We start from the raw sequence: 11,969 nt of genomic DNA on the forward strand, positions 1-11,969 counted from the left end.
TTAAGTCTCGCAATGGTACCATGGGGTCTGTCTATGGTACATTAAGTCTCGCAATGGTACCATGGGGTCTCTCTATGGTACATTAAGTCTCAATGGTACCATGAGGTCTCTGCTATAGTACATTAAGTCTCACAATGGTACCATGGGGTCTCCTATTGTACATTAAGTCTCGCAATGGTGCCATGAGGGTCTCGCATGGCACATTAAGTCTCGCAATGGTACCATGAGGTCTCGCTATGGTACATTAAGTCTCGCATGGTACCATGAGGCTTCTATGGTACATTAAGTCTCGCAATGGTACCATGAGGTCTCGCTATGGTACATTAAGTCTCGCAATGGTACCATGAGGGTCTCGCTATGGTACATTAAGTCTCGCTATGGTACCATGGGGTCTCGCTATGGTACATTAAGTCTCGCTATAGCACCATGGGGTCTCGCTTTCTGGGGAGGAGAGAGACGATAACAGCGGATTAGTCCCCAAAACAAACTATTTCCACCAGGTAGATAAACAAAGGTGTTCCACAAAGGTGGTTTGAGGAATATTCTCTCTTCATACAAACACATTTTCTGTTTGAAGAAACGATAGAAAAGAAATAATAATAACAATAAAAACAACGATAACAAACAAAAATAATAATACGCTAATAATTACCGTAATTACCGACGACTTTACTAAACAGGTGAATTAATTACCCACAGGTAGACCATAACAAAAGTTTATGTAACGTGTTGTACCATTATGTAATTAAGACTCAGTTAGCTCTAAGGGGTGCGTCGGTGGTCGAGTGGTAACACCCCTCATCTACTGTCCTAATGATCGCTGGTTCGAGTCTGGGGTTGTCGACCCACCTGTGTTATGGTGACTAATTGTGCAGGTGAGGTAATGAAGGTGGTCGAGTACAGTGTCTGTCTCAGTGCTTCCTGTATAGTGAAGTAAGGGCTTAGTGTAGTTTGGTCTCTCTCTCTCTCTCATTCACTGTATCTATCTATCTATCTCATTCTGTCTCCCTCTCTCTTTCTGTCTCTTCTCTGCATCTCTCTCTCTCTCTCTCTCTCCTTTCTCTTTCTGTCTCATTCTCTGCATCTCTCTTTCATCTCTCCTTTCTCTTTCTGTCTCTCAATCTCTGCATCTCTCTCTCATTCTCCCTCTCCCCTCTCTGCCTCTCAATCTGTCTCTCTCTCTTTCTATCTCTCCCTTTCTCTTTCTGTCTCTCATTCTCTGCATCTCTCTCTTTCTCTCTCTCCTCTCTCTCTCCTCTCTCTCTCACTGGCCGCTGTTGTCCGTAATATTTAACAGAGGATGAGGAACTGTCCAGTAAACACAGCAGAGGAACGGCGTCCCGGTGTTGGCCTGGTCTCTGTTTACCTTCCCCACACCCACCAGGCCGCCCACACCGCCCACCCACCCCACCCACCCACCCCACCCACCCACATACCTGACCCACCTTCCTACCTAGACCAATCCACGCATACATACTCATTTAAGCAGTATTTTGACCCACCACCCAACCCACCTACCCACTCCAGCCACCCACCCACCCAACCCACCTACCTACAAGCCCCATACACTTACACTATCCTTATCTGTCCTGAGATTTAAAATATCCACTATTTCAAACCAACACACACACACACACACACACACATATCTTATCTAAAACACGTATGTACATCCAGCTATGTAGGTGGGGTGCCCACAAACAACCACAAACTACCTCAAACTACACAAACAACCTAGCACTATCAAGCTACTTCAAACTATCAAACTACCAACTGCCATAACTGCCCCTCAGAGCCTGCCTAAGCTGGCCAGCACATCAGGCTACTCTCATCAAACTACTTAGCAACCCTATTCCCCACAACACCCAGAGCTACCTCAAACTACACCCAGAGCAACTGGCCAAGAGCCACCTCCAAACTACGCAAGCTGCTTCCAGGCTGCCCTGAAGCTGACCAGAGCGCATCAGAGCTGCCTGAGCTGCCGCAGAGCTGTCAGAGCTGCAGAGCACCATCAGAGCTGCCCCAAACCAGCCATGAGCTGCACACCCCAGGCAACCGCAGGCTGCCGCAGAGCTGCTGCAGAGCTGCCCCCAGACAGCCGCCAGGCTGCCCCAGGCAACCGCGGGCTGCCGCCAGGCAACCGCGAGCAAGCCGCCAGACTGCCGCCAGGCAACCGCAGAGCTAAGCTGAGGCCCGCAGGCTGCCGCCAGGCTGCCGCCAGGCTGCCGCAGAGCTGCCGCAGAGCTGCCGCCGGTGCCGCGGAGCTGCCGCAGAGCTGCCGCCAGAGCTGCCGCCAGGCTGCCGCCAGGCTGCCGCAGGCTGCCGCCAGGCTGCGCCGGAAACGCGCGGGCTGCGCCAGGCTGCCGCAGGCTGCCGCGTGCCCCAGGCTGCCGCCGGGCTGCCGCGGAGCTGCCGCCAGGCTGCCGCCAGGCTGCCGCGGAGCTGCCGCAGGCTGCCGCCAGGCTGCCGCGGAGCTGCCCCAGGCTGCCGCGGGCTGCCGCCGACGCGCAGGCTGCCGCCAGGCGCCGCAGGGCTGCCGCGGGCTGCCGCCAGGCTGCCGCGGGCTGCCGCGGGCTGCCGCGGGCTGGCGACTGACGCCGCAGGCTGCCCCAGGCTGCCGCAGGCTGCCGCCGGGCTGCCGCCAGACTGCCGCCAGGCTGCCAGGCTGCACAGGCAGCCGCAGGCTGCCAGGCTGCCGCAGGCAACCGCGAGCTGCCGCCAGGCTGCCGCCGGGCTGCCGCCAGGCTGCCGCAGGCTGCCCCGGAGCTGCCGCAGGCTGCCGCCGGAGCTGCGCCGGGCTGCCAGGCTGCCGCCAGGCTGCTGCCAGGCTGTGCCGGAGCTGCCGCGGAGCTGCCGCCAGGCTGCCGCAGGCTGCCGCGGGCTGCCCCAGGCTGCGCCGGAGCTGCCGCCAGGCTGCCGCAGGCTGCCGCGGGCTGCCGCGGAGCTGCCCCCGGAGCTGCCGCAGAGCTGCCGCCGGAGCTGCCGCCAGGCTGCCGCAGGCTGCCCCAGGCAACCGCAGGCTGCCGCGGAGCTGCCGCAGGGCTCGCCGCCAGGCTGCGCCAGGCTGCCGCAGGCTGCCCAGGCAGCCGCAGGCTGCCGCCAGAGCTGCCCCAGGCTGCCGCAGACTGCCGCCAGGCCTGCCAGGCTGCCGCCAGGCTGCCCCCAGACTGCCGCCAGGCTGCCGCAGGCTGCCGCCAGGCTGCCCCAGACAGCCAGAGCTGCCGCCAGACTGCCGCCCAGGCTACCGCCAGGCTGCCCCCAGGCTACCGCAGGCTGCCGCAGGCTGCTGAGCTGCCGCCAGGCTGCCGCAGGCTGCCCAGGCCTGCCAGGCTGCCCCCAGGCAACCGCAGGCTGCCGCAGGCTGCCCAGGAGCTGCCCCCAGGCAACCGCAGAGCTGCCCAGAGCTGCCGCAGGCTGCCCAGAGCAGCCCGCAGGCTGCCGCCAGGCTGCCGCAGGCTGCCGCAGGGCTGCCGCCCAGGCCCACCCAGGCTGCCCCGCCAGGCCTGCCCCAGGCAAGCCGCCAGGCTGCCCGCGGAGCTGCCGCCAGGCTGCCAGGCTGCCCCCAGGCTGACCGCAGGCTGCCGCAGGCTACACAGGCCAGCCAGAGCTGCCGCCAGACTGCCGCAGGCTGCCGAGCTGCACCCAGGCGCTGCCCCCCAGGCTGCCATGAGCTGCTGGCTGCCAGGCTGCCGCAGGCTGCCAGGCCAATACAGGACACCGCCAGGCTGCCCCAGGCTGCCGCAGGCTGCCAGGGCTGCCCCGCAGGCTGTGCCGCCAAGTTGCCCGCCCAGGCTCACCACCCAAGCTGCCTAGGCTACTGAGCTGCCGCCAGGCTACGCAGGCTACCGCCAGGCAGCCGCCAGGGCAACCGCAAACTGCCCCAGGCTACCTTGAGCCACTGCCGGGCTGCCGCCAGAGCTACCCCCAAACAACCGCAGAGCAACCGCCAGGCAACCGCAGGCAAACTGCCAAAGCAACCGCAAACTACCCCAGGCGCACCGAGCTGCCCGCAGCAACCGCAGAGCAAGCCGCAAACTGCCCTGCCAGACTGCCGCAAACAACCGCAAACTGCCGCCAAACTGCCCCAAGCAACCGCAGAGCTGCCGCAGACTACCGCCAGACTGCCGCCAGTGACCGCCAGGCTGCCCCAGGCAACCGCAGGCAACCGCCAAACTGCCCCCAAACCAACCGCAAGCAACCACCAAGCTACCGCAGGCTGCCGCCAGGCAACCGCCAGAGCAACCGCCAGGCAACCGCAAACCAACCGCCAGAGCTGCCGCAAACAACCGCCAGGCACCGCCAGAGCTACCGCAAACTGCCCACCACGCCAAACAACCGCCAAACACAACCGCAAACTACCCCAAACAACCGCCAACTACCAGGCAACCGCGAAGCAACCGCCAGGCTGCCCCAGAGCAAGCCGCCAGAGCTGCCGCCGAGCAACCGCAGGCAACCGCGGGCTGCCCCAGGCAACCGCAGAGCAACCGCCGAGCCAACCGCAGAGCAACCGCAGAGCTACCGCAAACAACCGCCAGAGCTGCCGCCAGCAGCCGCAAACTGCCGCAAAGCTGCCGCAGGCAACCGCAAGGCAACCGCAAACTACCCCAGAGCAACCGTGAGCTACCCCAGAGCAACCGCAAACAACCGCAAACTGCCCAAACAACCGCAAACTACCGCAAACAACCGCCAAACTACCCCCAAGTAACCGCCAAACAACCGCCAAACAACCGCAAACAACCACCAGACTGCCCAGAGCAACCGCAAACTACCACCAAGCAACCCCAAACTGCCAAACTGCCGCAAACTGCCTGCCAAGCAACCGCCAAACTACCCCCAAACTACCGCAAACCGCAAGCTACCGCCAGAAACTGCCACCAGAGCTGCCACCAAGCTGCCCCCAAACAACGCAGGCTGCCGCAAGCAACCGCAAACTACCGCAAACTACCCGCAAACTGCCGCCAAACCCTGCAAACTACCCCAGGCAGCCGCGAGCTGCCCACCCAGGCTGCCGCAGGCTGCCCCAGGCAGCCCCAGGCTACTGAGACTACCGCAGGCAACCGCAGGCTACGAACTGACCGCTGACCACCGCCAGGCAACCCGCAGAGCTACCCTGGGCACCAGGCAACCGCAGAGCTACCCCCAGGCAACCGCAGAGCTACCGCCCAGAGCTGCCGCCGACAACCGCCAGGCTGCCGCCAGGCAACCGCAGGCTGCCCCAAAGCAACCGCAGGCAACCGCAAACAACCGCAAGCTGCTGCACCAAGCAACCGCAGAGCTGCCCCAAGCAACCCGCAAGCAACCGCCAGAGCTGCCGCCAGAGCAGCCGCAATCTGCCCCCAAGCAACCGCCAAAGCTGCCCCAAACAACCGCCAGCCGCCAAACGACCGCAAACTGCCGCCAGGCAGCCGCCAGGCTACTGAGCAACCGCCAGGCAACCGCCAGAGCTACCCCAGGCAACCGCAGAGCTACCCCAAACAACCGCAGGCAACCGCAAACTGCCGCCAAACAACCGCCAAACTACCCCAAACAACCGCAAACAACCGCAAACTACCGCAAACAACCACCGACTACCCCAAACAACCGCAAACTGCCCCAAACAACCGCCAGGCAACCGCAGAGCTGCCGCAGACAACCGCAAGCTGCCCCCAGGCAACCGCAGGCAACCGCAAGCTGCACCCAAACAGCCGCAAACTGCCCCAAACAACCGCAGGCAACAGACAACCGCAAACAACCGCAAACAACCGCAGAGCAACTAGCCAAGCAGCCACCGAGCTACCCCAGACAACCGCCAAACCGCAGGCTACTGAGCAGGACCGCCGAGCTGCCCCATGAGCAACCGCCAGGCAACCGCAGGCTGCCGCAAACAACCGCAGGCACACTAGGCAACCGCAGACAACCGCAAACCAGCCACGGTAACCGCAGGCTACCCCGAGGCGCGAGCTGCCCCAAAGCAACCGCAGGCAACCGCCAGAGCTGCCGCCAAGCAACCGCAGGCTGCACAAGCAACCGCCAGGCAACCGCCGAGCAACCGCAGGCAAACCGCAGGCAACCGCAGGCACTGAGCAACCGCCAGGCTACCTGAGCTGCCGCCAGAGCAACCGCCAGGCTCCCCCAGACAACCGCCAGAGCAACCGCAAACAACCGCAAACGGCAATCTGCCCCAGGCAACCAGGCACCACCCCCAAGCAACCGCAAACTGCCGCAAACAACCGCAGTACCCCAAACAACCGCAAACTACCCCAAACAACCACCAATCTGCACCCCAAACAACCCAATCTACCCCAAACAACCGCCGAGCAACCGCAAACAACCACCAATCTACCCAAACAACCACCAATCTGCCCCAAACAACCGCAAACTGCACCGCCAAAACCAACCACCAAACTACCCCAAACAACCGCCAAACAACCGCGAACAACCCAACCGCCAAACTACCCCAAACTACCACCAACAACCGCCAAACTACCCCAAACAACCGCAAACAACCGCCAAACTACCCCAAGCAACCGCAAACTACCCCAAACAGCCACCAGGCTACCCAAACTACCGCAAGCAACCGCAGAGCAACCGCCAAACTGCCCCCGAGCAACCGCCGACCTGCCAAACAACCCCAGACAACCGCAAACTGCCGCAAACAACGCCGACTACCCCAAACAGCCGCAAACTACCGCAAACTGCCGCAGGCTGCTGCCCGACAACGCCAAACTGCCCCCCAAACTGCCGACATGCGCCAGGCTCGCCACCGACAGCCGCCAAACAGCCGCCCAAACCGCCACCGGCGAAGCCGCAGGCTGCCCCGAACCAACCGCAGGCTACCGCGAAGCAACCGCCAAGCTGACCGCCAGGCTGCCCCAGAACTGCCGCCAGGCTGCGCCAGGCAAGCCGCCAGGCTGCTGCCAGAGCTGCCGCAGGCTACCGCAGGCAACCGCCGCAAGCTGCCGAGCAACCGCAAGCTGCCGCCAAGCAACCGCCAAGCTGCCGCAAGCTGCCGCAGAGCTGCGCAGGCAACCGCAGAGCTGCCCGACAACCGCAGGCTGCGCAGGCAGCCGCCAGGCTGCCCCAGGCTGCAGGCAATCCAGACTGCCGCCAGGCCTGCCGCCAGGCAACCGCAGTGACCGCCAGGCAACCGCCAGGCTGCCGAGCAACCGCCAGGCTGCCAAACGACCGCCGGGCGACGCAAGAGCTACCGCGAACCGCAGGCTGCCGCCGAGCTGCCGCAGGCAACCGCAGGAGCTGCCCCAGACGACCGCCAGGCTGCCGCCAGGCTGCCGCCAGGCTGCCGCAGGCAACCGCAGGCTGCCCAGGCAACCGCCAGACGAGCCGCAGGCTGCCCCAGAACTGACCGCCAGGCTGCGCCCAGGCAAGCCGCCAGGCGGCGCAGGCGGCCGCCAGGCTGCCTGAAGCTGCCGCCGGGCGACCGCCAGCAGGCTGCCCGAGCAACCGCAGGCTGCCGCCAGGCAACCGCAGGCTACCCCGGGCTGCCCCGACAACCGCCGAACTGGCGCTGACGCCTGGCTGCCGCAAGCAGCCGCCAGGCTGCCCCCAGGCTGCCGCAGGCGACGCCAGACTGCCTGGGCTGCGCAAGCAACCGCAGGCTGCCGCAGGCTGCCTGAGCTGCCCGCAGACAGCCGCCGACGACCGCCAGGCTGCCCCCAGACTACCGCAGGCTGCCGCCAGAGCTGCCTGGGCTCGCAGACGACCGCAGAGCTGCCGCGAACCGACCGCCAGGCTACTGAGCGGCGCAGGCGACCGCAGAGCTGCCTGAAGCTGCCGCCAGGCGGCCGCCGGGCAAGCCGCAGCAACCCGCCAGGCTGCACAGGCGAAGCGCTGCAGACTTTCGGTGCGCAAACTCCGCAGGCAGCCGCCAGGCACCACCAGACTGCCAGGCTGCCGCAGGCTCACCCAGACTAGCGCAGGCACCGCAGGGCGAAAAACGCCGCAAACCAGCCGCCGGGCAACCGCAGAGCTGCCTGAAGCTGCCGCAGGCAAGCCGCCAGGCAAACCGCCAGGCTGCCCTGAAGACCTGCCGCAGGCTGCCACCAGGCTACCAGACCAACCGCGGCAACCGCAGGCAACCGCCAGGCTACCTCAAACAGCCGCCGGGCAACCGCCGAGCTGCCGCCAGGCTGCCGCCAGAACGGCCGCAAGCTGACCGCCGAACGGCCGTGGAGCACCGCACGAACTGACCGCAGGCTGCCGCCAGGCTGCCTGGGCACCGCCCCAGAACCAAGACTGGAGCTGCCGTGAGCTGCCGCCAGGCTGCCGCCAGGCTGCCGCCAGGCTGCCCCCAGGCTGCCGCCAGGCTGCGCAGGCTGCCCCAGGGCAAGCCGCAGGCTACCGCAGACTGCCGCCAGGCTGCCAGGCTGCCGCCGATGCGCAGGCTGCCGCCAGGCTGGGCTGCGCAGGCTGCCGCCAGGCTGCCGCAGAGCTGCCGCCAGGCAAGCCGCAGGCTGCCCCAGGCTGCCGCAGGCTGCCGCAGGCGGCGGGCCTGCGCCAGACTGCCGCCAGGCTGCCGCCAGGCTGCCGCCAGGCTGCCGCCGGAGCTGCCGCCAGACGACCGCAGGCTACGCCAGCTGCCGCACAGGCTGCTGCGCCGCCCAGAGCTGCCGCAGGCAGCCGCCAGGCTGCGCAGGCTGCCGCAGGCCCGACCGCCAGGCTGCCGCACCAGGCTGCCGCCAGACGGTGCCAGGCCAGAGCTGCCGCGAATGCGCAGGCTGCCGCCAGGCTGCCGCCAGGCTGCCGCCAGGCAACCGCAGGCTGCCGCCCCCAGGCTGCCGCAGGCAACCGCCAGAGCTGCCCCAGGCTGCCGCCAAACCAGCTGCCGGGCTGCCCCAGAGCTGCCTGCCGGCGACGCAGAGCTGCCCGGCTGCCGCAGGCAACCGCAGGCTACCGCGAAGCTGCCCCGCACCAGGCTGCCGCCAGGCAACCGCAGGGCAGCCGCCGGGCAGCGCACAAGGCTGCCCCAGGCGACCGCCGAAACCCGGCCGCCAGAGCTACCCAGGCTGCCGCAGGCAACCGCAGAGCTACCCCCAGGGCTGCCGCAGAACAACCGCCAGGCTGCCCCAGGCTGCTGCAGGCAACCGCAGACAACCGCCAGAGCTACCGCAGGCAGCCGCCCCAGGCGTGCCGGTGCCCCAGGCAACTTGCCCCAGGCCTGCCGCCAGGCAGCCGCCAGGCTACCCCCAGGCTGCCGCGAGCGACCGCGGAGCTGCCCCAGGCCCTGCCGCGAACCGACCGCCGACTACTGGCTGCCATGAGCAACCGCCAGGCTACCGAGCTACGCGGCACGCAAACAACCGCAGGCAACCGCAAGCTGACCGCAGGCTACCGCCAGGCTACTGAGCTACTGCCGGCAACCGCAGAGCTGCTGAGCTGCCCCCAGGCAACCGCAGGCTGCGCCAGACAACCGCAGAGCGACCGCAAGCTACCCCAGGCTGCCGCCAGGCAACCGCAAACAACCGCCAACTGCCCAGGCAACCGCCAAACGACGCAAGCAACCGCAGAGCCTGCCGCCGCAGAGCTGCCAGGCTGCCGCCCAAACTGCCCGAGCTGCCGCAGGCAACGCCAGAGCTGCCCACAGGCCCCACGAGCAGCCGCGGGCTGCCTCCCGACAACCGCCGAGCAACCGCAGGCTGCCGCAGAGCTGCCGCAACTGACCGCGAACTGCCGCAGACTGCCGCCAGGCAACCGCAGGCAACCGCCAAGGCAACCGCCGAAGCTGCCTGAAGCTGCCGCCAGGCTGCATGCCAGGCTGCGCAGAACCGCCAGGCTACTGCCAGACAACCGCAGAGCGACCCGCAAGCTGCGCGCTGACACGAGCTGCCGCCGGGCCAACCGCAGGTGCCGCCAGGCTACGCGCTGAAGCTGCCGCGGCTGCAAAGCTGACCGCCAGAGCAGCCGCCGGGCTGCCCCAGGCTGCGCTGAGCTGCGCAGGCTGCCGAGCAGCCGCCAGGCTGCCGCCCAAACTACCGCCGGAAGCAACCGCAGGTGCCGCAGAGCTGCGCTGAGCTGCCGCAGGCGCTGAGAACAACCGCCAGAGCAACCGCAGGCTACCGCAGGCAACCGCAGGTGCCGCGGTACGCTGAGCCGCCAGGCACAGGCAACCGCCAGGCAACCGCCAGGACTGCCGCAAACCGCAGGTTGCACCGGCTACGCTGAAACTGCCGCCAGAGCTGCCCCTGAGCAACCGCCAGAGCTGCCGCAGACAACCGCAGGCAACCGCAGGCTGCCGCCAGGCTACCTGGGCCGCGACTGCCCCACAACCACTGAAGCAACCGCAGGCTGCGCAGAACTACCGCAGGTGCCGCAGAGCTGCGCTGAAGCTGCTCGGGGCTACTTCCCAAACGGCCGCAAGAACACGCGAGCAACCGCAGAGCAACCGCCGGCACTGAGCAACCGCAAGCTGCCCCGAGCAACCGCCAGAGCAACCAAACTGCCCCCAGAGCAACCGCCAGAGCAACCGCAGGTGCCGCAGAGCCACCTGGCTGCCAGGCTCCGCAGGCTCCGCAGGCAACCGCGCAGGCTGCCGCAGAGCTGCCGCCAAACAACCGCCAGACTGCCGCCCAAACAGCCGCAGGCTACGCCAGAGCCCCCCAAACTGCCGCAGGCTGCCCCAGAGCAACCGCCGAAGCAACCGCAGGTGCCGCAAACTGCCTAAACTGCCGCAAACTGCCTAAACTGCCGCAGACTCCACCAAACTGCCGCAAGCTGCCGCAGAGCAACCGCAAGTTCCACCAAACACCTAAACTGCCGCAAACTGCCGCAAACCTGCCAAACAACCGCAAACAACCGCAGAGTACCACCAAACTGCCTAAACTACCACCAAACTACCTAAACTACCGCAAACTGCCGCAAACTACCAAACTACCCCAAGCAACCACAAACAACCACCAAATTGCCGCAACTACCCTAAACTACCACCAAACTACCTAAACTACGCAAACTACCACCAAACTACCGCAGTCATAAAAAGATTAATGACTCAGCAGGTATAATACTTTTAACAAACTATAATAATTTTTCTCAATATAAATTCAATATAAATACAGAATAAAACAGCAGCATATAAATCATACAGCCATGTTTCTTTTAACGACTTCTCTAACTACCTAACTACATCACAGGGTTAACGATCACTGTCATTATATGCTTTCAACACTAAAAAAAAAAAAATAAAATAAAATAATACTAATCTGTAACACAAATAAAATCGAGAATATAAAATTTATTCCCAATAATAAAGTAAAATACCAATATTAAACAAAACACATACACACACATACACCATACATAACTAAAAACAAAATCACTCACGTATGCAAATTAAATAAAACATAATATAAACACCTGTGTATTATTACCAAGACTTATCCTCTTAACATTCTTCAATTCTTACAAAGGTCAAATTACCTAAAAAAGTTTATATATATACACACACATTCCAACACCTAATAAAATATAATATATACTTTCAGGAATAAATTACCCCAAAAGAGGATATTTTTCAAAAGTATTAAGACAAACTACCACTGATTATAACCATAGTGTTCCCAATATTCATCTCTTTCCTCAACAAACACGTAAACACAACACTGGAAAAGTTAAAACACTCAGTTATCGTACACTTTATAAACCGGGTTATATTAACTAAACTCTTATTATTGGTAACTATAGTGTGTGTGAGTAAAGATCTATATTGTTCTATATATAATTTTATTTTATTTATTTTATTTTTATAAGTTATGAAATTTCACTACAGTATATTCATCAGTTTTTAGAGTAGTTTTAAGTATGAAGTTCTTGGTGAAGATTATCAACTATCTTAAATTTCTGGTGTTTTATTGTAGTAATTAAATACACACACTCTACAGCTACACACAACCACCCTACACCACAACACATCACAACACACCCTACACCACACACACCCTACACACAACACACCACCCTATACACCACAACACCCTACA

The 11,969-nt window shown here is 62.4% G+C and overlaps 1 protein-coding gene across 1 annotated transcript; it reads left to right on the forward strand.

Annotated features, from left to right (window-relative positions):
* Positions 1 to 263: 263 nt before the first annotated feature.
* LOC121876997 (serine/arginine repetitive matrix protein 2-like) lies at positions 264 to 10,657 on the forward strand. The gene is made up of 10 exons (XM_042382583.1): positions 264 to 318; positions 1,870 to 2,613; positions 2,702 to 3,778; positions 3,885 to 4,615; positions 4,745 to 6,045; positions 6,504 to 7,360; positions 7,458 to 7,745; positions 7,858 to 8,103; positions 8,193 to 9,840; positions 10,069 to 10,657. The coding sequence occupies exons 1-10, from the start codon at positions 264 to 266 to the stop codon at positions 10,655 to 10,657; spliced, it is 7,536 nt and encodes a 2,511-aa protein (XP_042238517.1).
* The last annotated feature ends 1,312 nt before the right edge of the window (positions 10,658 to 11,969 follow it).

The sequence above is a fragment of the Homarus americanus genome, unplaced genomic scaffold (assembly GCF_018991925.1).
Source record: "Homarus americanus isolate GMGI-L3 unplaced genomic scaffold, GMGI_Hamer_2.0 scaffold57505, whole genome shotgun sequence".
NCBI classification, from domain to species: Eukaryota; Metazoa; Arthropoda; class Malacostraca; order Decapoda; family Nephropidae; genus Homarus; species Homarus americanus.

Bases quoted from the DNA above. Each gene is read 5' to 3' on its own strand.
- LOC121876997 (XM_042382583.1), top strand. From the start codon at position 264: ATGAGGCTTCTATGGTACATTAAGTCTCGCAATGGTACCATGAGGTCT. The intron at 2,614-2,701 runs GCTGCCGCAGGC...AGGCTGCCGCAG, and splicing joins GACGCCGCAGGCTGCCCCAG to GCAACCGCGAGCTGCCGCCA. The intron at 4,616-4,744 runs GTGAGCTACCCC...AACAACCACCAG, and splicing joins CAAACTACCCCAGAGCAACC to ACTGCCCAGAGCAACCGCAA.